The sequence below is a fragment of the Schistocerca piceifrons genome, chromosome 8, assembly GCF_021461385.2.
Source record: "Schistocerca piceifrons isolate TAMUIC-IGC-003096 chromosome 8, iqSchPice1.1, whole genome shotgun sequence".
Taxonomy (NCBI): domain Eukaryota; kingdom Metazoa; phylum Arthropoda; class Insecta; order Orthoptera; family Acrididae; genus Schistocerca; species Schistocerca piceifrons.
Window position 1 is genome coordinate 238,823,529 of NC_060145.1, and position 26,659 is coordinate 238,850,187.

The 26,659-nt window shown below is 39.2% G+C and overlaps 1 protein-coding gene across 1 annotated transcript in view; it reads right to left on the reverse strand.

Annotated features, from left to right (window-relative positions):
- Positions 1-26,659, reverse strand: part of LOC124711447 — a 461,065-nt gene that overhangs the window by 135,263 nt on the left and 299,143 nt on the right. Inside the window, exons 6-7 of the mRNA XM_047241528.1 lie at positions 9,329-9,680; positions 8,103-9,130 (exon numbers count right to left, since the gene is read on the reverse strand). Coding sequence (XP_047097484.1) covers positions 8,103-9,130; positions 9,329-9,680 — 1,380 coding nt within the window. The remainder of the gene's footprint in view (positions 1-8,102; positions 9,131-9,328; positions 9,681-26,659) is intronic.

Sequence of the window (26,659 nt, forward strand, 5' to 3'; positions counted from 1 at the left end):
ATGTACCAGTTCGTCTCAGAAGGTTTTGGTTGTCAATGAAAATTGTCATGTTGTTTTCCTATGTTTGTCGGTGAGTGAAATTTTATTTTTGATTTTCCTGTTTGACCAGCTGATGTTCTACTTTCCTCTGAGCTTGAATGCACCATTCTCACTTCATTCGAAAAAGCTGAGGGCAAATACACATTTGGATGACACCAGCAGAAGATAAAATAGCAACTGATCATCTACAGCATTTCAATTAATACACAACATAGTGACAAAGAAGCAAATAAACAATAATCTTTTCACTTTGTAATGCTGCTTTGAGTACAGAAGTACCCCAAAGTAACACACAGTATAGGTTGGCAGGAGGTACAAACAGTATGATGCTTTATAAGTTTCCAAATTCTGTCTCTCTCATTCTATTCAGTGTAGAGCCAGTGGGGACTTGGTTCGGAGATAAAAGAAATAAGAATAAAGTATCACTCTCAGAGATACAATTTCCTGGTCACAAATAGGATAAAAACAAAGTAATAAGCAAAGAACACATGCCTTTTTAGTAAAGTCTATTAAATTTTCCTGGAAGATCAAAGCTGTGTGCCGGATCGAGACTTGAACTCGGGACCTTTGCCTTTCGCGGGCAAGTGCTCTACCATCTGAGCTACCCGAGCACGACTCACGCCCCGTCCTCACAGCTTTACTTCCACCAGTACCTCGTCTGCTGCAGAGTGAAAATCTCATTCTGAAAAGTCTATTAACTTAAGACATGAAACCTTAGTGAGAAGCATTAAGTTCATATTAGACACGCTTGCTGCACACGCACCAGTAACAAACGAGTGATGTTAGCAAGTGGTGAAGGGGAAACTGCTAGCTGACAGTGCCCACGGGCAACCAGTGTGGGCACACACGGGTGCTCACACCCTTGTAATCGCATCTACCCACCCCTGCTTTGAACTTGTAGAGGCCACCAGGAGTTACGAAAGCACTCTTTTTCTGGCCATCCGTGTCAACCTTGGTTTGCCAGAAGCCTGGTGCCATTTCCATAGTTGAGAAATACTTTGGTTCTTTCAAGAAGTGTAAGGAGTGTACATATGGTCTTCCTTGGTCCCGGGTTCAAACCCCACCAATGCTAAAATTTTGAACAAAAATCATCAGTAATGGCAACCAAAGACTTCCAGCATCAGAAGTCACCATCATTCTGCCGACCTTGTCAAAGAGGATGGAGGAGCGGACAGAGGTTCAGGGCACTCTCTTGCCCTGGGGTGGGAAACTGCCCCTAAAGGTGGAAAAATCAACAGTGATCAATGGCATCAAAATGCAGAAGGTAATGGAAACCACTACATTAAATACACTCAATGTGTATCCACAGGACATGAGGCCTGTAATTGAAAAAGTGTCATGATGATCTCTCTTTGGCAAAAAGATTCTGGAAGTTTGAACATGGTAGGGAAGTTAGAAAAACAGAAAAAGGAACTGCAAAAGCCTAATCTAGATATAGTAGGAGTCAAAAATGTAGGAAAAGGCAAATTGCCGCTTACTGCAAAGAAGACATTACACTGCAGTCATGGTACAATTAAAAGACATTTACATAAAGCTTTCAGCCACAGTCTTCATCAGTAAAAGAGAGACACACACGATTCATACAAGCAAGCAAGCACACCTCATGCACACGTGACCGCCAACTCCAGCAAGTCAGTGAAATGAAATGGACAGAAAACAAGGACTTCTGTTCTGATGAATGTAGAGTAATATCAACAGCAGCAGAAAATTTTATATCGGGAGTAAGATTCATTATGCATACAAAGGTATGGCAAGGTCAGTGTTACTGCTAACAGTTCAGTGATACCATTGTGCTCATCAATATCAACAACAAACCAACATCAACAGCAATAGTTCAGGTACACATGCTGACAATGAAAGCAGAAGATGAAGAGAGACGTATTGAACAATTAATTACATATTTACAGGGAGATAAAAATCTAATAGTTTTGTGGGACTGGAATGCAATTCTAGGGGAAGGAGCAGAAGAAAGGGTTACAGGAAATATGGGCATGGTACTAGGAATGAGAAGAGAAAGACTAATTAAGCTCTGCAAAACATTTCAGCTAGTAATAGTAAATACTCCGTTCAGGAATCACAAGCGGATGATAAGGCAGAGATTACAAAATCAGGTACTATATTCTAAGGCATACCCAGAAGCAGATACAGACACAGATCAAAATTTAGTAGTGATGAAGAATATGCTGAAGTTTAAGAGACTAGCCATGAAGAATCACTACGCAAAGAAGTGGAATACAGAACTATTAAGGACCAAGGAGAAATGCTTGAAGTTCTCTAAGGCTACACATGCTGCAATAAGAAGTTCTCTAAGGCTGCAATAAGGATTAGCTCAGTAGGCAGTTCAGTACAAGAAGAATGGACATCTTGAAAAGGGCTGCCACAGAAGCAGGAAAGAAAAACATTGGTACAAAGAAGGCAAATGCGAAGAAACCACAGGTAACAGAAGAAATAATTCAGTTTATTGATGAAAGAAGGAAGTACTAAAATGTTCAGGGAAAGTCAGGAATACAAAAATACAAGTCGCTTAGGAATGAAATAAATAGGAAGTGCAGGGAAGCTAAGCTAAAATGGCTGCATGAAAAATGAAGAAACTGAAGAAGACCATTGTCGGAAGGACTGACTTAGCTTATAGGGAAGTTAAAACAACCTTTGGTGAAATTAAAAGTAAGGGTTGTAACATTAAGAGTTCAGTGGGAATTCCACAGTTAAATGCAGAGGAGAGAGCAGATAGGTGGAAACAGTACACTGAAGGCCTTTGTGAGAGAGAAGATTTGTCTGATGTGACAAAAGAAGGAACATGAGTCAATTTAGAAGATAAGGGATCCAATATTAAAATCAGAATTTAAAAGAGCTCTGAAAGACTTAACATCAAATAAAGCAGACGGGATAGATAACATTCCATCAGAATTTCTAAAATCATTGAAGGAAGTGGCAACAAAACGACTGAAACTTGAAACTTCCTGGCAGACCATGACTCAAAACTCTGGACCTTTGCCTTTTGCGGGCAAGTGCTCTACCACCCGCAAAAGGCAAAGGTCCTGAGTTCAAGTCTCAGTCTGGCACACAGTTTTAATCTGCCAGAAAGTTTCATATCAGTGCACACTCCGCTGTGGAGTGAAAATCTCATTCTGGAAACAAAAGGACTATTCATGTTGGAGTGTAGAATGTAAGAGTACGCAATGTACTGTCGTCCACACAATTCTAAAGACTGCAAGAGCTGACAAGTAGAGAGATTTATTGCATCATCAACTTAACAGCTCATGCATCCAAGTTGCTGACAAGACTAAAAGAAAACTGAGATGTGTTAGATAACTCAAGATTGGCTTTAGAAAAAGTAAAAGCACCAAAGAGGCAGTTCTGACACTGCAGTTGATAATGGAAGCAACACTAAAAAAAATCATGACAACGGTCACAGGATTTGTCAAAATGGAAAACGCGTTTGACAAGGTCAAATGGTGCAAGATATTCTAAATTGTGATGAAAATAGAGGTAAGCTGTAGGGAGTGACAGGTAATAAACAATGTTACAAGAACCAAGAGGGAATAATAAGAGTGGAAGACCAATAACAAAATGCTCAGATTAAAAAGGATGTAAGACAGGAAGTAGTCTTCTGCCACTACTGTTCAATCCATACAACAAAGAGGCTATGATGGAAATAAATGGTAGGTTCAAGAGAAGAATTAAAATTCAAGGTGAAAGGACATCAATGATGAGATTCGCTGATGGCATTGCTATCCTCAGTAAAAGTGAAGAAGAATTAGAGGATCTGCTGAATGCAATGAACAGTCCAGTGAATACAGAATTTGGACTGAGAGTAAATCAAAGAAAGATGAAATTAATGAGAACCAGCAGAAATGAGAAGAGTAAGGCACTTAACAACATCATATTTACTGATCATGAAGTAGATGAAGTTAAGAAATTCTGCTATCTAGGCAGTAAAATAAGCCATGACCGATGGAGCAAGGTCGGCACCAAACACAGACTAGCACTGGTAAAAAGGCCATTCCTGGCCAAGAGAAGTCTGCTAGTATCAAAGATAGGCCTTAATTCAAAAAGAAATTTCTGAGAATGTATATCTGGAGCACAGCATTGTCTGGTAGTGAAACGTGAACTGTGGGAGAATCAGAGAATCGAAGAATTTGAGATATGGTGCTACAGACAAATGTTGAAAATTAAATTGACTGATAAGGTAAGGAATTAGGGAGGTTCTGCGCAGAATCGGAGATGAAAGGAATATGTGGAAAACTCTGATAAGGAGAAGGGACAGGATGGTAGGAGATCTGTTAAGACATCAAGGTACTTCCACGGTACCAGAGAGAGCTATAGAGAGCAAAAACTGTAGAGGAAGACAAAGATTGAAATACATCCAGCAAATAATTGAGAACATAGGTTACAAGATGAAGGGGTTTGTATAGGAGTGCAATTCATGGCAGATTGCATCAAAACTTTTTACAGTGTTCAGTTCTGATATTATTCTTTTGAAACTGATACAAGTTTCATTAATTTTCTGCAGGGATTGAAGTGGTTGCAAAATATAAGTGGTTAAAGAAAATACATTATTGTGAAACACAAAACAAAATAATATTTGAAATAAAGGCAGCCTGGAAGTGTACATATGTAAAATCTAAATTTGTTGCTGGGTAACTTTCAATAATTATTTCACCCTGTGCATTTTACAAGTTTCTGATTTTCCCGGCCACACTGTCCACAATACCTAGATGCCACTGAACAATTCTATGACGACTGTAAGATGTAAGTGAAGAGAACTCAATACTATTCATCCAGGTTTCATTCCAGGCCCATTTGGCAACATTTTTTTTGTGTGCCATGATGCTAAGCCTTGGCAGCTAGAGACAGGGGTCATGTGTGTGAGAGTTGCATTTGCATGAATGTGTATGTATGTGTTTTCCAATTCAGAAGAATACTTTTTGGCTGAGAGCTTACTTATTTAGCTGTCTTCCTGTTGTGCCTGTCTGCGACTCAACATTTCCATTAATTATAAGGTAATTCTTTTTGTTTTACTTTCAAGATTTTATGACTTTTGGCATGGACTAAATGCAGTTACAGTGTTCTATTGGACAGCACTTCTCTTGAGGTAAGATATTATGAACATAATGCATTCTGATTAGTTTCAGTAACATAGAACTGATAAATACTTTTTATTCTTTGTAAAATTCAATATCCCGTTGCAGAGCATGCTCTACAGCATGACAGTTGTGACCTCAGTGCCTGTTTCACCACACGTGCCATCTGAATTCTTTCCCCAGACACCAGTTTTGAGGAACTCCGTAGGTTGTAACTGGCATTACAAGTCATTGGTTCTCGCAACCCAATGCCTTAGTTTCCATTAATTTCTTCAGTTTCAACATTTCTACACTCCCACTTAGTTTTCTATTTCTTTCATATCCTCACCTGTCTATACCCCCACCTCTAACACATACAACACAATTAGTTTTCCGCTCTTATTAACTCATGCACAATGTTTTGGCAGTAATTTCTGTCCTGCATATTATCTGGTCTTCCACCTTTAAGCTCTCAGGTCCTCAAATCTCACCTGGTGTAGTCCCTAACAATCAGTCTTTCCTTCTCATCCCATCCAATAAGTCTCCCCAGATGCAGGTTCTGGGAGACTTTTCCAAAATTTCCCCATTTCCCAAAATGTCAACAGTATTCTTTATCATCCCTCTTCCTTCCCCTTCAAACCGTTCTGCTGGAGGAGGAGCCACTGGATCCAAAAGCTTTCAAATTTTAATAACTTTGCATATGTGTTGCTCTGGCACTCCTGAATGAATTTACCTTTTATCCATTCGATTACATTATACTCATAAAAGTAGATTACTTTTGATGATATAAAGAATGGACAGGTTAACAAAAGAATTTTCACACAAGCTGGCTATCGTTCTAACCACAATACACCATAGACCCCTGGGTCAAAATCTGTGCCCAATCATGGAGGGAAGGGGGCGGGGGAGGGGAGGGGGGGGGGGCGGCAAAAGCCACACCTGTTCGCAAGAAGGTTAACACAATTAATCCATAATAACTATTGTCCTGTCTCATTGACGTCTATCTGTCGTAGAATCCTACACCATATTCTTGAGCTAAAACATAATGAGATGCCCTGAACAGAATTACCCTCTTCACATCACTCATGTTGGATTCCTAAAACATCTATCATGGGAAACCCAACTTGCTCTTTTCCAACATGACATCATGAAAGCTGCGGATCAAGGCAATCAGATGAACTCAGTATTTCCTGATTTCAAAAAAAGCATTTAATTGAGACCTATATTTATTTACAAAAGTACAATTATATCAGGTACTAGCGCAATTTGAGGAAGGGTTCGATGTATGGTGGGGAGGAGAGAGTACATTGCATGGATAGAGCATTATCAAGAGACATAGATGTTGCTTTCAGACTCCTGTTATTCATTGTTAATTTTAGACAGTACCTCAGTACAAGCAACTGCATCATTGCCAGAAGTCTGAGGTTGCTCCTGAACTGTCTGCCAGGCAGGCAGTATTAATACAACCTCAAACTTTTTGCAATGATGCAGTTACCTATAATGAAGTACCGTCTAAAATAAGCTGTGGAGATATTCCATCAATTGATACGATTTTGAAGACTATGACAACTTGTTGTAAGTCTACAGAAATATAATATTACATATTTCATAAAAAGAAAAATGTACCGACTATGAATACAATATCAATGTCTCAGAATTAGAATCAGTCAACTTGTACAAATACCTGGATGTTACAATTTGTGGAAAATGATTTCATAGGCTCAGCTGCAGGTAAAGAAAATGGCAGACTTCAGTTCAGTGGTAGAATACTGGTAAAATGCTGTCAATTTATTAAGGAGATTGCTTAAAAATCACCTATTCATCCCACCTGACAACACTGCTCAAGTTGAATGTACACACAGAAAGCCAGCACAAATGATCAGATGTTTGTTTTACTGATGGGAGAGCATTATGGACAAGTTGAAAACCGTGAATTGCCAGACATTTTAAGATAGTCGAAAATTACCCCACAACTGCCTACTAAAATTTCAATAATTAGTACTTCAAAAATATACAGAGATTCTTCTGCAAATATTTATCACATCCATATGTAGAATGAAGACAAATTTATAGACTAATTACAGTTCACTTAAAGCCACTTTCCCAGTGCCCCATTTGCCACTGCTATGGGAAAAAAATCCCAAAAAGTGGTACCATGCCAATTACCATTTGCATTCACATCACAGTGGTTTGAAGATTATGTATGTAATTTGGTAATAGAGAGAAATGTCTGGTGTACAAATTGTAGAGGAAGGCTACAGTATGCAGGTGGAAACATATGTACGTCACAAAGATAATTGACTACTGTTGACAGCTGATCAAATTACTCGTCACATTTAAGATGATCACTACCACCTCCAACGCCTTCACCATAAAGAAGAAGAAGAAGAAGTAGTAGTAGCAGCTTTGCTATGACCAAATAATATTTAATGTTGCCGACAGGCACATGAAAGCACGATGGCACTATCCTAGCTTTTGGAGCTATTAATTCCTTCCTTGGGGAGTACAGTGATTAGGTTAGAAAAGCGTAAAAAGAAGAGCTAATGATTTCCAACTTCAACCTTCCACCGGTGGAAAACTTTTTATCATGGGGTGGGCATGAGTTCACCTTCCTTTTAAATCTTTTTGTATTTAGCTGACATTCTTTGTAAAAAATATTTGTTTCTGAATGAACAGACAGCTACTTACTAGTTAGAGATTTTGTAGATGTCGTGTTCATTACTCACAACATAAGTTTAGAAAATAATGATGATGTGTCTTATCATTCTAATTACAGTTGGGTCACAATGTTAATGACTTTATTAAGTAAATGTTTGTATCATAAGACAACACAATTTTCATTTCTAACTTGTGGCTTCGAGAACAGCATGTTCAAAACAAAACCTAAAAAAATTCGAACAGTTTTTTCGAATATAAAGTATACATGCTACATAATCTTTCATAAATAAAAAACACTTAACACTTACTATGAGATGATCTGTCACTGTGGTTTGCTCTTACCTTCACCAATTTTCGAATTTCCTGCAGGGTCATTTTGTATAATTTTCTTGGTCGATTCCAATGAGGGGCAGAATTTTTCTTAACTTTCAGTTTTACACACTGAAAACCACACATTTCATTCCCACACCTCACTTCGGTTTCGCTTTTGACACAATCAGAAAAACAATACTTGTCATTAACGTAATCCATTTGGGAGGAATTTATCTCAGTGCACTGACTTTCTTTTGATGGATTATTACCACTGCAACAATTTTCTGAAAGTGTAGACGCACAATTACTTCCACCCACAAGGAGCTGTGAAACATCACTGGCAAGATCTGAGACTTCACAGCAAATTTCTTTCTGAACTTCCCCACATTTGCCATCTACAAATTGGAGATTAACACTATGCTCCTTTGCTAGCACATCATCGACTTTTTCTTCCTCCGCAAGAGAATGAAATCCACTTTCTTCATCCATGGAAGGATTATGTCTCTTAATGGTATCAGGATGAAAATGTATACCATATGATTCGTTAGAAAAGCTGCTCCTGTCAATTATTCCTTTAGAATATAACGCTGTGTTTTCTTCTTGTGTAGGTACACAGCTTTTTTTCCTTTCCTTGATTTCATACAGATCTGCACAGTCAGTAACCTCCACTTCTGATGCATCTGTCTGTAACATTACATCCTGGGAAGCAAATTCATCAGTGTCTACAACATTTGCATCACTACATCTAGAGGGCTTGGCTGAAGACTGTCGATCATGCACTTCATCCAAGTTAACAGCAGATTTGTCATAAATACAATTTTCCAAAATTTCCATTTCATCAGGGCTGTCTTCTACAGGTGAAAAATCTACATCATCAAGTTCCTCAAGTTGTGAAGTTTCTTCCATATTTAATTCACAGTGCTCCATATCACTCAGTTCCTGTGGAAGTGAACCTGACATTTTTCTTTTTACTGATGCAGAGCAGTTGTTAAATAAATATGTCCTTAAATTTTCATGAGATTCCACTCTATTCTGGTTGTATTCCTCCATATATCCACCTGTAAATAAGCAGAAACATGAGAAAAGCCTACAACTACTGTACCAAGTTACATACGCATATCACTGCATTTTCATAATGTACTGCTACCAAGCACTGCACCACCTGATTTGCAAAGCTCAAAGTTTTGAGGATAATATAAGACAATGCTTTCTCGTAATGTGAGTAATGTGAGTACAGTTAAAAGCAATGAACTTACATTCTGGATATGCTGTAACAGATTGTAGTACATCCCTTTCATCCTCCAAAAAACTGTGTGAACTGTCAGTTTGTAGATGACTATTGCAGTTATAAGTACTATTAAAAATTGCACTTTCGTCATCAAGTTCCAGAAAATCATCTTGGTTTTCACAAAAAGCTGGATTATAAATTCTGCACCTCCTTTTGTCTGCGAGTTTCTCCCTCTTTCTGTTTGAATTATCCTGATCCAGCAAGGTATTTTTCCTCTTCTTCGAATAACCATACATAACAAGATTGAATTCTATGTCTTGTTGCTGACAACTAATGTCATCTGTGTGCAAGATGTATCTTGTCATAGGTTCTGGACAACGCTGTGAAAGAATGTGCATCTGCTTACTATTTCACCAGAAACATGAGAAGGCAAAATTGATACACTTCAATGCACTAAGTATAATTGAAAAGTAGAAACATTAAAATCTAAAATTTACAAAGTACTTTTAGTTTAACACCAGTAAACCCCCAATTCTTTAAAGAATCAGACTCCCATGTATAAAAAAAACTTCAAACATCCAATTACTTTATAAACGAGCATATGTGTGTGTGTGTGTGTGTTACATATTCGAAGTTAAACACGTAAGTGAGAAAAGTTTAAAAAAAACATTTGAAATTGTGTTTAAAGTTTATTAAGAGTCACTAGGTGCTTTTACTATCAAACAATTGATGAGTATAGTCTGGATAAGTTGCACTCTCCATTGTAAGCAAAAGGTAGTTTTTTACATATCTCAACGTGTATGATTTCCCATCTCCTGAACTGTGTGTTGTACAATGATATAATTTTGCAGGTACATCCTGTGGTACAGTTCAATCAATCTAACTGGGGCCAAGTGGAGCTCAAATACGTAAAAAACTTAAAATTACATGGTGACAGTTTTAGAGACCTTTTATTTAAAAACAAATTCGGAACATTTTATTCAGAGTATTATTACAGTAAACAACGTTATTGCAACAGGTAATGTATAACTTTAGAAACAAAGTTCTAGTAGAAACTCAAACACTGTACTATAAAAACATACATATTACATAAACTATTGTACAACCATTACTACTGCACATTTTCTGAAAAAGAATCAAATGGTGCAACACTAATTCTAATGCCACCAATCCATCAGTGTGACTCATTTTGTTGGCACCAATATCATCCTCTTTCTCTTCATCACTAGACACTCTGCTTCCTTCATTTACCATTACCACAACAGCACTGTCAGTCACTTCATACTGATCATCTTGGTTCAACGACATTTGCAGTTCAGTTTTGTCTGCATCTTCACATCCAGAAAAATGTTGAATGAGATCAACAACCATTCATTTTCATTTTTGTCTGATAGTGTCATTGTTGTTTTCATTATTTTTTCACTTTCACTGTGTTTCTCTTGAATTTCCCATGACTGTTTCAGTGCTTTTGATTTTAAGTGGTCCCAAGCTTCTGCAACCCAGCAGACATCATCCTCCAAATTATTATTATTATTATTATTATTATTATTATTATTATTATTATTATTATTATTATTGTTACTGTTATTATTAGCATAGTAGTCATCAGTCATGCACCTCATAAAACCAAAGTTTCAATTGACGGTGTGCGAATTACTAAGTTTTACTGTATATGTTGACGCTGTCTGCAAAATGTGTTGTGAATAGAGTTAGTAGTAGATAAGTAATAAATTAAAGTGTCGTGTCTAAACAGCAAAAATTTAGCTAGTGAAACTTTTTTTTTTCCTTTCAGCATTTTGCGGGGGTGTCAGTAAGGGAAAACGTATACTGAAGGTTAGAAAATATGTGTAATGTTTGTTGCAAGTCACTTAGTGCACGATTTCTCAAATACTGGAGGAACATAGTTTTGGTAAGTGTGGCAGTCCGTTATGCTGCCTCAATAAGAACAGATAGTTTCACAAGCTGTAACATAGTCGTGAATGGAACAGTGACACGAAAATCTAGAATAAATTTCTTTTATTTCACATCTATGGTCACAAACTTGTAGGTCCTCAGACTACCGGTTTCAGCCAGCAATGACCATCTTCAGATCTGCAGCAAAATATGGCAAAAACACAAATACAGGGTGGCGCACAATGGTAGTCACCTGATTGTTTCATGAATAACACATTTGTTGTAGACAAGATTTGAAATTTATTGATGTAGAAGTAAAGAATACAACTTGGAAATACAACCTAATGAATCACATGTTCAATACGACTGCCATTTTGGTTTACAGCTCCTTCAAGTCGCTTACATGCATTTGTGACGAAACTCTGACACAAATCTTTTGGAATGGCGCACCATAATTCCACAATGATGGCCCTAAGATGCACTGCATTTTCAGGTTTTCTGTGGTACACCTTCTCTTTAAGGAACCCCCAAAGGAAGAAGTCACATGGGTTAAAGTCCGGGCTGTGGGGCGGCCACATTCCTCCTCCTGCATAACATTCTGGAAGTCTGTTTGACAATACCGTAAGGCCAAGTCTTTCATGTAGGAAATCAAGCACAATGTTGACAGTATATAGGTGTGCTCCAGCCTGCACAAACCATTGTGCCTGCAATGGAAGACGTGAGGCCATGAGTTGAGAAAGTACTGGTTTCGTCGCATGTGTAAATAGCGTTCACCGGTTTCTGTAGCATCAAAGAAGAGCGGACCAATGATCCCATGACTTGACATCATGACCCCCCCCCCCCCCCACATACACACACCATTCAAATAAAAATAAGCTTCAACAGAAAAACATATGTTGTGTAGCACTGCCTCTTGGTCTTGCTCTATTGCCCACCTTGCAAACTTCCATCTCCACCCCTTATCTCTAACAGTAAGCTTATGCGCCACAGTCATCTTGCATGGATACAAGCGAAGGTTGGATTGAGTAATTCTTTGTACAGATCAGCGTGAAATTCCCAACTCGGTAATGGCTCTTCTTGTTGATTTACTCGGACTATGACTCAAAGCCACTCAAACTGCTTCCATGTTTTGCGACAAATGTATGGTATGTGCATGTGGCCGCCCACACTCCAAAACAGACCCAGTACCTTCAAATTTCTGATGTAATCTGTGTATTGTCTGTGGGCTGAGAGGTAATCGTGTGCCGAAATGAGCACGAAACCTTCTCTGGCCAATATAACGCTGTTTGTCGCTGCAAACAGTAATACAGTCTTTGTCTTTTGTGCGATGGTCAACCGTCCTTTGTCCGACATCGCGGTAAACTGAAATGGCTGACTCACAATGGAAGCGATGAATTCGCAACAACATCTGGCACGATTTCCATGAACTGCATGAAGTTGAATGCACAATTTGAAAGCTATTGCCCCAATAGTTTACTTGTAGGATCAAAATTCAATCGGGTGACTTATCGTGTGCCACCGTGTATTTTTTTTTTTTTTCTTTAAAAAAAAAAAAAAAAACACACTGAGAGAGAGAGAGAAAAGCCGCCATGATGAAAGATATTACTGACATACATGTGAAACTGTGCGCTTTAAATATGACGAGGCATACTTGTTTTATAAAAAACATGTCCTAATATAATGGAGCCAACGTGGCTTCGTCAAATGCTAAACACAGAAACAAGTCAACCATTGTCACACTTATGTATTTTATGGCGTATACAAGAGTTATCTTCTCAGCAGCACTACTGTTCAAAACAGACTGCCATACAGTCGCCACAAAATGTTTGTGTCACAAGCTCACCAGATGTCGCGACTGTAGGCGCACACATATTCTCCAGTGGTAACTGTATGATGTAAAATAAGAAGTGGGATACAATCAATAGTTTGTAGTGGGCTTATAAGGGGGAAAAGGCATTGTAGAAATAAAATGCAGTAAATTAAGCATGATAAATGTCAGATTCTTAAAAGCGAAAAAGTTAAGTGACAGTAATTCTGATATGCTCTAGTGGCGATATTTTAGATAACGGTATAAATAGTGAACAGCTTCTGGAGTACATATAATAATACAAAAATTACGAGGGTTGAATGAAAAGTGATGCCTCCACCTTCATTGATTGGGTTTGGATGGGAATATTTTAATAAATCAAATGCAGAAATAATCCTTGCAATGTGATTTTTAATTACCACTATTCACTTTTCCACATAATCACCAGCAGATTGGATACATTTCCACTAATGATGAACAAGTTTTCTGAAGCCGTCACGGAAGAAGTCAACACTTTGTTTCCACAAACATAGTCTCACAGTTCTCTCAACATCTCCATCAGAAGCATAATGATGTCCCTGCAGATCGTCTTTCATTATCAGGAACAGATGGAGGTCAGACGGCGCTAAATCTGGATTGTATGGAGGATGTGGTACGGTGGTGAGATTCAGTCTCGGAGGTTCTGCTGTGGTGGCACATGAAGTGCACAGACCTTCCAATAGCCAAGCAAAGCAATAATGTGACCCACACGTTCTTGTGAAATGCCAATTGTGCTTGCAATTTCTCTCTGAGTGATAAGAAGATTGTCCTGAATCAATATGCCAACATTTTGCTTGTGAAACACTGTGGTTGCTGCCACAGGACATCCAACTCTTTGTTTGTCACGCAGTCAGATGTTCCCACCTCAACATCTTTAAACTTACTCACCCAACAACACACAGTACTCAAATCAACACAATCCCTATAAACAGGTTTCATTCTCTGATGAAACTTCTTTCGGGAGACACCTTCTTCTGTCAAGAATTCAATGATTGCACGTTGCTTAAATTGCATTGACTGACCGTCTGTGCAAGGTTCCATGCCTTACACTGTAACGATACAACCATTCAACCCTAAGGCTTCCTGCTAACTGGAGCTGTAGAGAAGAGGCTACGGAACAAGCCAATGTCTGCCGCATACCAATGCTGCCAACTGTTGAAGAGTTACATAGGTGGAGGCATTACTTTTCAGTCAACCTTCATACAAAACAGATAGCTAAAGAAACAGACAGCTAAAGGAGCCCAATGAATGAAAACAGGCTGCAACACATAATCAGCACCCTCAGTTGGTGCTACCGTCAGAATGCCACATAGGTGAGAAGTGATCAGAGAAACTTGACCGTTATCCCCCTCGTTCCCTGTGGCATGCCATTCGACGAGAAGAATGACGAAGCACCATACCAGTGCATGAACAAGATTATCTAGTTAATGAAGTGTATTATATAAACAGAGAAGCGACAAGAAAACACTAGAGTTCTACGCACAATGTAAGAGAACAAGCTAAATATGTAAAGCATTGTATACTGGATGAAGCCAAAAGCAGGATATAAGCAACAGAGCTGTTCTGTGATTGAAGTAGAACAATGTGAAGTAGGCAATGAGTACAAAATTGCTTCACCAATTACGCAATTCTGCTGGCTCTGGGTGTTTCACTTTATAAATTTTCGAGCTGTTCTAGCAAGTTAAGAGACCTTTTTCCACCCTTTGGAAAAAGATCGTGGTGAATAAGCATACTATTCTCAATGCTCCCTATGGAATGATCAGTTTTGTTACGTTGCTGTGAATGTTCCTTAAACTTTACGTTAAAAGAGCAGCCAGTTTGACTGATATAGTATTTATCACAGTTACTGCAATGAATCCTGCATACTCCACAGCCATAAAATTTGTCATATGTGCTTCTCAGTTTACGTTTTACTCACAGTTTTAGGGTGTTGTTGACCTGAAAACTACATCTGACATCAGATTTTCTAAAACATTTTTCTATTTACAGGAACATTTTGCAGAGAAATTTCATAGGAATGGTGTTTGTTCTTTCTTTATTGGTTCTATATTCTGGGCATGTGTGTCTGCCAGCTGTTTATTGTAAGTTTCTTTCGCCTACTGTAAGGGCAGGTGACGTTATTTACAAAGAAGCTGTTAGCTGCAGCAATTTGCTTTAAAATGCTGAGTTCTTTACATATGTCATCCTTTTCTTGGAATGACATGCCTCAGGGTACAAGGAGCCCTCTGGTAGTGATGTTCTTCTGACCGCTTCTCAACTATGCGGCATTCTTGCATAAACGCGAACAGAGGGCGCTGATTATTTGCTTCAGTTTTCATTCATTGGGCTTCTATATGTATTATAAATTTTATATTACTATGTATACTCTGGAAGCTGTTCATTATTAATACCATTATCTAAAATACTGCCACTAGAGAGTACCAGAATTACTGTTATGTAACTTTTGGTTCTTAACAATCTGTCTTTTGTCATGCTTAATTTACCGCATTTTATTTTTACAATGCCTTTTTCCCCTTGTAAGTCCACTACAGACTTTACTGATTGTATCCCACTTTTTATTTTACATCATACAATTACCATTGGAGGATGTGTGTGCACCTACAGTAGTGACATCTGGCGCGCTTGTGACCCAAACATTTTGTGGCTAGAATGAGATTTTCACTCTGCAGCGGAGTGTGCGCCGATATGAAACTTCCTGGCAGATTAAAACTGTGTGCCCGACCGAGACTCGAACTCGGGACCTTTGCCTTTCGCGGGCAAGTGCTCTACCAACTGAGCTACCGAAGCACGACTCACGCCCGGTACTCACAGCTTTACTTCTGCCAGTACCTCGTCTCCTACCTTCCAAACTTTACAGAAGCTCTGTAATAATAATTTTCTCCTTGGCAGGCGTCGGACCAATGCCTTTATTTTTCATACCCTTGCGTGTCCTAACTTCTCCATAAAGGTACTGGCACACTGTCACCTTCTTGTAAGATCTTTACCAGCAGTATGTGATCTTCCATTGAGACAGTTCTGATAAAATTCCATTCAAATTTGATTTCATTATAAGCAGTGGTTCTTTTTATACAGCGTTCTGAACACTGAACGTAATCACCTTGGACTTCATTAGATGTGACATGCTGATTTGATATTATGATCATCATCATCATCATCATCGTCATCATTTCTATTTACCCAACATCAGAACGGGTTGGGACATGTACGGGTATTTCTCCACTTTCCCTCGTCTTTCTACCATTCTTCTTCTACAACTTCATTGATGCAGTCCAGATTCCTCCTCCTTAGAATGATCCAGATAGACTCAAGTCCAGCTTACTCATTCCATTGCTTGCCCCCTCCCTGCTCACCCCTCCGCCTACGCTGTCAGTTATTAATTTGGTGTTCTTCCATTCCCTTTACATGTCCAAACCATTTTAACCCACTCTTCTCAAATCTATCATTCAATTGTTCTCTTCTATTTTCCTTATTAAAGTCTTCATTTCTCACCTCTCTATCTGCGCATCCCTTAACACTGTTCTTAGGAATTACTGTCTCACTAGCTTGGAAACTGCTCTCTTCTCCTATCTCCTTGGCATTGCCCAAGACTCCGACGCATATTTCAGTATGGGTGTAAAATGCGTCTTGTACAACAGTTCTTTACAATTCATTGGCACCCCTATCCTCCACATTAAGCCTCTCACACACAGATAAAAGGCATTGTTCTGTTTCACCCTTTTGCGGATTTCAAGCTGTGGTTTCGCTTTCTGTGTTATCTCCCTTCCCAATGCAGGATTTGGCAATATTGAGTGATAATTTGATAGAAAAGAGAGGCCAGTAGACTGGAGTAGTATTTAGGTAGGTTAGGTTGGCGGTTTGGTAGTATGTTATGACTGTCTGTTGAAAACCTTATTGAAGTCAGTCCATCAAAAACTACATAATGAACACAGGAAATACTGTGGCAGAAGGTGGTTAATGTTTTAATTAGCATGTGTGATTGACCAACCATTTCATGGTGTTAAATGTTGTTGGTGCACTTTTCACATTAATTCATGCAAAATGTGCAATGAGAACATTGAACAACATATATCGGTCACAATTCAGAAGGATGTAGGTTGCAGTAAGTACTGGGAGATGAAGAAGCTTGCACAGGATAGAGTAGCATGGAGAGCTGCATCAAACCAGTCTCAGGACTGAAGGCGACAACAACAACATCAGTCACAAAGGCTTCTTGTTTAAATGACCAAGCAAACAGTTGTGGGCTTCTCTATATACGCACGCACGCACGCACACACGCACGGGCGCACGCACACACACACACACACACACACACACACACACACACACACACACACACACTCTCTTTGGAATGACTTTCGTGTAGAAGACACTTACATATTCAATCTGTCTGAATGACTACAACTTTGCTCAAGCACAATTTTTCCCTGAATGATTACCTTCAAAAAAAGTTTTAGTATGATTCATGTTACATGTAAAATTGTGTTATTCCATCAACTCAACACCTTCTCCACCATCCGCTTCACGTGGCCTCCTCAACCCTTCATAAGGGCTTTGATTACGTATCAGCATCCCCTGAAATCAGGGACATACTACCTGAGATACTTGCCACCCCTCCTAAAGTGGTGTTCCCTTGCCCACCCAACTTCCATAACATCCTAGTCCATCCCTATGCCACTCCCAATCCCAACCTCTTGCCAAAAGGGTCATAATACCTGTAGAAGACCAGGCGCAAAACCAGTCCAATCCAACCACCCAGCACTTCCTATTCCAGTCCTATTGCTAGTTAATCCTACCTCCTCAGGAGCCAGGACACCTGTGAAAGCAGCCATCTCATTTAGCAGCTCTGCTGTAATCATTGCACAGCTTTTTATATTGGTATGACTACTAACTAGCTGTCCAGCAGGATGAACGGCCACTGCCAAACTGTGGCCAAGAGGAAAGTAGAGCACCCTGTGGCACAACATGCAGCTGAACATAACACACTTGATTTCAATGGCTGCTTCACTACGAGAGTCATCTGGATCCTTCCCTCCACCACCAGCTTTTCTGAACTGCACAGATAGGAGTTATCCTTACAACACATTCTCCACTCCCATAATCATCCCAGCCTCAAACTAAGGTTATACACTGTCTCCACACCCTCCAGCAAATAGTTTCCACCCTCTCTCTCCTATCATCTCCTCCCCTTTCTCATCTGCCACCCCGATTTTTTGCAGCCCTCTGTCAATACATCTATCCGTCTTTCCCTGCTTCTCTTCTTTCTTTGTTCTGTTTCTCCCCACCTCCCTGCCCTACAAACTGCTGATGCTGTGCCTGTTGGCAGTCTAGTTCCTACACACTTTCCCCCCATCCATACACTACAATCCCTTACCCTTCCCCACCTCCTCCAGATTGCTGCTTGCATCCCATGTGATGTTGCATTCCAACCCAAGATGCTGGAATTGGCAGTCGTGTGTGCATGAGGTGTGCTTGCTTGCTCGTGTGTGTGTGTGTGTGTGTGTGTGTGTGTGTGTGTGTGTGTGTGTGTGTGTGTGTGTCTCTCTCTCTCTCTCTCTCTCTCTCTCTACTGACTAAGGCTATGGCCAAACGTTATATGTGAGTGTCTTTTAATCGTGCCTGTCTGCAACTTGACGTGTCTTCTTTATGGTAAGTTACCTTGAGTTTCCATTGTTTATTTGTATGAAACACATGTTATTGCTCAGTCAACATCTTAATGATTTGTCTAATTGCTGTATCCCATTTGGTAAGTTTCTGAAATGTTTTACTTCTAATGCTCTTTAAATTTAAATACAATTGAGAACAATATGTATAATATTGCATTACATTTTTTCCCAATTTTTCGTTAGAAGGCTTACTCTCAATGTAATGCTGATACACAACAATGAGGGAGTAAATCATGTCCTCTGACAACTGCGTAATATCATGCTTCCAATGCATCATCATTTCTCCTCGTCTCTGTTCTGTTCGTCAATGGAGCGTGGGAAGAACAACTGTGTCGATGAACACCTGTACCAACTAATATTTCTCTTATTATTGCATCATGGTCATTTCATAAGACATGTTGGAGGTCACCAGACTGACTGGAATGCACACACTTCAGATCAAAAATAAATATCTCCATGATACACCATACCTCTCCTGTAGTGTCCGCCACTGAGTTCATTGGTGTATCTGTAACATTCTCAAACTTACTAAATGAGCCCATCATGAAACGCACCATTCTTCATCGGATGTTTTCTTAGCTCTGTCTTCTACAGGCTGGTGAACAATACTCATGTCGAATGTATATTATTTAATTTAAGGCACCTTAATTGGTGAATTATATTTCCTTTAGATTCTCCCAATGAATCTCTGCCTGACATTTACTTTCCCTACAATTTGTTTGATGTGGTGATGCCACTTAAGGCCATACTGTTAGTTGCTCCTCAGTATTTTATGGTAGTTTTCATTCCCAGTGATTTGTCACCAATAATGTAATCTAATAGTAATGAATCAGATATTTATGTGCTCTTTTTTTTTTAATTTCAATTACCAGGTCAAATACTATAATGATGTCCAAGGAGGGATGGTCAGTATTCAGGGATATGACAAGAACGATCACTCGAAGTCAAGAAGTCTAGCAAACATGCGCTCTAAAATGCATACCATAAGAGCTACAAGCATCAATTCATCTTTGCTACAGTGAAACACATCTCATCTACTGACCAACTGCTCACAACACTTAAGGTATGCATTTTAGAGCCCTTGTTTACTAGACAAATGATCGTTCCTGTCCTATCCATAAATACCACCATTCCTCCTGGGACACACTGTGTATATATACATCTCAAGGCACTCCTGACATTATCTTTACGTCTGTCTGTTTCATCCAATCAAGGACAATGTTTCGAAATCTCCCCCCTAGGAAATTCTGAATAAAGTCACAAATATGTTCCGATACTCGGTAAGCTCATATTTTGTTCATTCAATGACAGTGTGGAACTGTAGCAAAAGCCTTCTGGAAGTCAAAGAACATGGCATAAATGTGGGCACCTACGTGTAAGGCAGTCTGAATAGTTTCTGTTTACATAATACATGATGATTTAGTTAAATAGGAGGCTCTCATTCTCCAAAAACATCATAATAAGAGAGTATAAAACATGTCAAACAATTCAAAACATCGACCTACAATTATGTGCTTTTGCTTGGTGATTTTTCTTGAAAATGGGAGTAAGTCAATTTTTACCCTTTATTCTCCAGCCATCTATGATAGACTGCTGCTAGAAGGGAATAAGTATTTTTTCACTGCCTCTGTAGAATCTCACATGGTCTTGATGCCTTTCCTTGGTTGAGCAGCTTTTGATGACTCCATGATCACCTGACCCGACATCCATCAGTTCAGCATTTGTATGACCATCTTCGGCAGTGGAACAGTTTCGGAAGGCCGAATTCAGTACTTTGGCCTCCTCTATGTCATCTTCCATTGCTGTGCCAGAATGGATGATGATGGTCTGCTTACTAGCTTCACAAAACGTTTAAAATTTGCTCATTTTCGCTCCATTCAGCTCTTTATTTGCTAAAAAAAGGCTCTTGATTTTACTTACATCTGTGATGAAGCTCTTTGTTTTTGTAGTAATTTTTCTAACACGGTTATTGAGCCACAGAGGCTATTTCCTATCCCTCACAATCTAGCTCAGAACATACTGGCCTAAGGGGTATTGTACAATCTTTCGGATTTTATTCATTTGTGCTCCACATCTTTGTCTTCAGAGCTGAATATTCGATGTTTACTATTTAGATATCTTTTATACCTCACCCATGCTAAGCAAAAATATGTTCCCACCTTTTTCTAAACATTCCTTGTGTTGCTCAATATCATTAATGTTATAAAAGCCTTAAAATCCCCGATGCCCGCCTCTACATTAACTGACTAAAAAAGTTCAGATAGCTATGTTAGTTACTAGCTGGTCTAGGACACTTTCCTGTCAAGTCTGTTCTCTAGCTGTTCAAAGAAATTTTGACGCTATACATTCAGAAAAATCTCACGCTCGTCCCTGTCTCTGATGTCAGTTTTAACCACAAGGTTCTCCCTTCTATTGAGTATAAACATTCAAAAGAGCATTAGAATTTAAATAATAGTGTTTTGTGTGCATTAAGGTACTATCAAATGCAACAAAAGCATGGGTGGGGAGAGGAGGGAAAGGGTGGGGGGGGGGGGGGGGGGCACCTTACTTGTATGGGACAAGCAACAAATAAAATTGTTATTTGTAATTATAGCAACATGTAAACCCAGATAACTGTTGATGTTTAAATGAATTAATGTGACTTGTCACACATGCTGAACTCTTCTTTCAGATGTAAATACTGAAGAGTGTTTGTGTTGTACTTCATTGCCAATTTCTACAATGCCCTGCCAGGTGATGGGAACATACCTTATCAGTCACTTTTTCTTTACATACATTAAACAGAATCTACTACAAGCAATAGATCACATCAACAAATTATGTTACAAAGACTTATCATCGTCCCTCATTTGTGTCTCACCACTTTCTCAGTGTATGACTATATGCTGACATTTCTTAATCCTACTAATTTATATGTTTTGGTTGCATTTCTCCACATGGGCCTTTAATTAGCTTTATTTCCTTTGTTATTATCTCATTTCTAGGAAATCTAGATATGAATGCAAGAATGTTGTCAACAGCAAACAGTAAACCAAGGTGTGAGAAGTTGCTGTTTCAAGGTACAACAGCAAGGGAGTACCTGGGTGACATCTGAGACAGCGTAATTGTCACAAACTAATCTGGTGGTGATGTACTTCACAGTGTGCATGTCCTGGTCAGGCTGTCCTCTCATCAGTGTGAATGGCACACTATGTCCAGATCACAAGCTCAAAGCAGAATGTGAAGCAAGTACTAGTGAAGGCCAGCACACACACCTGTAACACACGACATGTAGTCAGTTGATAACATAAGGAACTTGACTCTAGTAAGTCATCCTTTATTTTGACGTGTGGGCTGTTAGCTATGTAACACCAAGGCAGACAGACTGAGGAGGACATGCTAGTTATTAGGATTTCAGTGAAGACCAATTAGGAAAATAAAGCCTATGGAACAAAGAGAAATTCAAAGTTATCATAATAAGATCATTCTCAGTGTTTCATTCAGATACTTATGCAACCCTCCTGGCAACTGCCAAGTACAGGAGGCGCCAAGTACAGGAGGTATTTGATTGGTTTGAAACTTTGGTGTAAGGTGACATATCTGAGATGCAATACAACATTTAAATTGACTCACACCTACATGATGTGATAAAAAGTATCCGGACATCCCCCAAACACACGTTTTTCATATTAAGTGCATTATGCTGCCACCTACCGCCAGGTACTCCACATCAGCAACCTCATTAGTCACTAGACATCGTGAGAGAGCAGAATGGGGTGCTCTGAACTTCGAATGTGATCAGGTGATTGAGTGTCACTTGTGACATGTGTGTACGTGAGATTGCCACACTCTTAAATGTCCCTAGGTCCACTGTTTCTGATGTGATAGTGAAGTGGAAGTGTGAAGGGACATGTACAGAACAAAAGTGTACCGGCCGACCTCATCTGTTGACTGGCAGAGACCACTGACAGTTTAAGAGGGTCATAATGTGTAATAGGCAGACATCTATCCAGACCATCACACAGGAATTTCAAACTGCATCAAGATCCACTGCAAAAACTATGACAGTTAGGCGGGAGATGAGAAAACTTGGATTTCATGGTTGAGCGGCTGCTCATAAGCCACACACCATACCAGTAGATGCCAAATGATGCGTCGCTTGGTGTAAGGAGCGTAAACTTTGGACGACTGAACAATGGAACAACGTTGTGTGGAGTGACAAATCACGGTATACTATGTGGGTATGGTGAATGCCCGGTGAACACAATCTGACAACGTCTGTAGTGCCAACAGTAAAATTCAGAGGTGGTGATGATGTGCTGTGATGCACCCCTTGTTGTTTTGCCTGGCACTATCACAGCACAGGCCTACATGGATGTTTTAAGCACCCTCTTGCTTCCCAGTGTTGTAGAGCAATTCGGGGGTTGTGACTGCATCTTTCAACATTATTGAGCACCTGTTCATAATGTACGGCCTGTGGCGGAGTGGTTACATGACAATAACATCCCTGTAATGGACAGGCCTACACAGAGTTCTGACCTGAATCCTACAGGACACCTTTGGGATGTTTTGGAAAGCCGACTTTATGCCAAGCCTCACTGTCCAACATTGATACCACTCCTCAGTGCAGCACTCTGTGAAGAATGGACTGCCATTCCCCAAGAAACCTTCCAGTACCTGATTGAATGTATGCCTGTGAGAGTGGAAGCTGTCATCAAGGCTAAGGGTGGGCCAACACCCCAGCATTACCAATGGAGGGCACCAGTAACTTTTAAGTCATTTTCAACCAGGTGTCCAGATACTTTTGATCACATAGTGTAAGTGGTATTAAACACTGACAGAAATTCAGTCTTAGTTCTTCATTTGAGACATTGCAGGGAAACATCTGGAAGCAGACACATGCTGCTTCACTGAATGGAGTAGACATTTCCTAGTATTGATAAATGACTCTCATATCTTTATTCTCACAAGAAATAAACAAAATTAGAGCTTAAATAATTCTCATGGCCACTTAGTATAACCTAATTTCATTAAATTAATTTTGGTGTGTACTAATGAGCAAGGTTAATAATAGCATCTAGAAAATCCAGTGGAGATCGTAACTGAAAGTACGATGAAGAAAATCAGTTGTATTATGTCGGGTTGCCAATTCAGAGTAATCTTGGAACATCTTACTTTGATACCAATCAAGATTTGGAGATACTAAACCATGACTGATTAAATATAGAGATGTAACCACTTGTTTCCACATTACTTTCTCATGCAAACATAAACAATGGTGATGGTTGTTACTATTATTGTTTTCAGTACACGGACTGGTTTACTACAGCTCTCCATACTACTCTATCCTCAGCAAGTCTCACTATCTCCACATAACTTCTGCAACCCACATACTCCTGAATCCGCTTAACGTATTAATCTCTTGGTCTTCCTCTACAATTTTTACCGCCTTCCCCCCCCCCCTCCCCCAAAAAAAAAAAAAAAAAAAAAAAAAAAAAAAAAAAAAAAAAAAAGTGATCTCTTGCTGTCTCAGAATGTGTCCCATCAATCAATCTTTTCTTTAAGTCAAGTTGCTCCACAAATTTCTTGTCTACCGGTACCCTAATCTATTCAGTACATCCTAATTAGTTACACAGTCTACCCATCTTATCATCAGCATTCTTCTGTAGCAACGTATTTCAAAAGCATCTATTCTTTTCTCACATGACTGTTTATCCCCATGTTTCACTTCCATATATGGTTACATTCCAAATAACTTCTGGACTTCCCAACACTTGAATCAAAATTCGATATTAACAAATTTCTCTTCTTCAGAAAAGCTCTTCTTGCCACTGCCATTCTACATTTCATATCCTCTCTAATGTAGCCAGCATCAGTTATTTTGTTGCCCAAATAACAAAACTCATCTATTAATTTAAGTGCATATCAGCTGATATAATTTAACTACATTCCACTATCCTTGTTTTTCTTTTGTTGATGTTCATCTTACATCTTTCTTTTCGTTTGCTGTCTCTCACAGAATTACAGTGTCATTGGTAAACCTGAAAGTTTTTATTTCTTTTCCCTGATCTTTAATTGCCACTCCAAATTTTTCTTTGATTTCGTTTACTGCTTTGCTCTGCTTGAATTGGCTGACTATGCCACAAACAAAAAAAGATAAACAGAAGGTATACAAGGGTGTTTCAAAAATAATATACATATTACAAAGTATTATTTCGTCTAAACTGTCAATCACTGCACCTCGGCTCGGCTATTGGAGGAACGAATACATAGTTTAGTTTACATTAATAGCAGCTAGATGTCCATTCTGGTTTGCTTGGTAACTGTCATATGTTTAAAATGGCTACTCTGCAGAGGAAATCATTTTGTGTTCTCAAGTTTGCGAAGTGCAATTCAATGATTAGAGCACAAAGATATTTCAGGTTGAGATACCAAATTGATCCTCCAATTAGGTGGAACATTCGCAGATGGTATCGACAGTTTCTAGATACAGGATGTGTATGTAAAGGAAAGAGTCCTGGCCACACTCGTGTTCCTGAAGAAAATGTTGCACAAATTCAAACTGCTTTCCAATGCAGTCCTTCAAAATCAACTCGTCGTTACAGCTGCCTACAACAACAATTTGGCGTGTTCTGAGATGTCGGTTGGTTACGAAGCCTTACAAGTTACAAGTGTTACAAGCTCTGCGCCCAGATGAGAAACGCAAACATGTGGCATTTTCCAACGAGATTCTTGATGCTATTGACAATGATAACACTTACACACAATGCATCATGTTCAGTGATGAAGCAACTTTCCATATTAGTGACCAGGTAAACAAACACAATGTTCGAATTTGGGGGCTACAGAACCCACATGCAGCCACTGAACATGTACGAGACTTACCCAAAGTCAATGTGTATTGTGCAATATCCCAATCATCTGTTTACGACCCATTCATCATTAATGAAAACATGATTAACAGTCAGCAGTAGCTCGCTATGTTACAAAACTGGTTGTTTCTGAGGTGCACAAAGACAACTTCATTTTTCAACAAGACAGGGCACCCCCTCACTGGAGTCACGCGTGAATATCTGAATGAAACTCTACCGAACCGTTGCATTGGTCATCAAGGAAGATGTTGACTTAGCATGTCTCCGCTGGGCTACATGGTCACCACATCTGATACCCTCTGCCTTCTTTCTGTGGGGTTTTGTTAAAGACAACGTTTATGTATCACCACTTCCACAGAGCCTGGAAGAGTTGAAGAACCGGATCCATACTACCATAACACCAGTGATGAAGGACATGCTTGCCCGAGTGTGGGAGGAATTTGAGTATCAAAGTCATATTGTTTGTGTCGCTGATGGAGGACATATTAAACATCTGTAATCTGAACTTGCGAGGTTTGTAAATAAGTATGTAAACCCTCATATTCATATGTCTTAAAGTTTAATAAATATATGCATTCGAAAAATGAAAATTGTTTTTGAACGCCCTGTATTAAGAGTTTACTCTTTGCATGGTTCACTAACCTCTACGTCAGTGTTTAGCATACATTTTTGGTTCCCAGCACAATTGCAAAGTGGAAATCAATAACAGGGTAAGCGGGGAAAAAAAAAAGAGCATAAAAACTACACTAAGTGCTATTGCCAACAACCTGTTAAGTGGACTAAGCACTATGAACATTTCTAGTAGCACATTTAAGGCCTGAAAGATGGCACAAAAAGTATGTGCTGATCCACTGGTGAGGCTAAAGTGGACTAAATGCCACAAAGCTTTGTAATTCTTTACTTGCAAAAATTCTGTGCAGCCATACTCAGTTTTTTGGCCTCCAGCAGTTCATTTACATTGTGTGACAGCGATTTTGTCCAGACTGAAAACTGTAAGAGGTTGGAAGTATGTCACATACCTAAGGACCTTGTAAAACTTATGGAGAATGCAACATCTAATAATTCATTTCTGGTTCTATGTATCAGCCTGCGATTTTTTTAGAAAG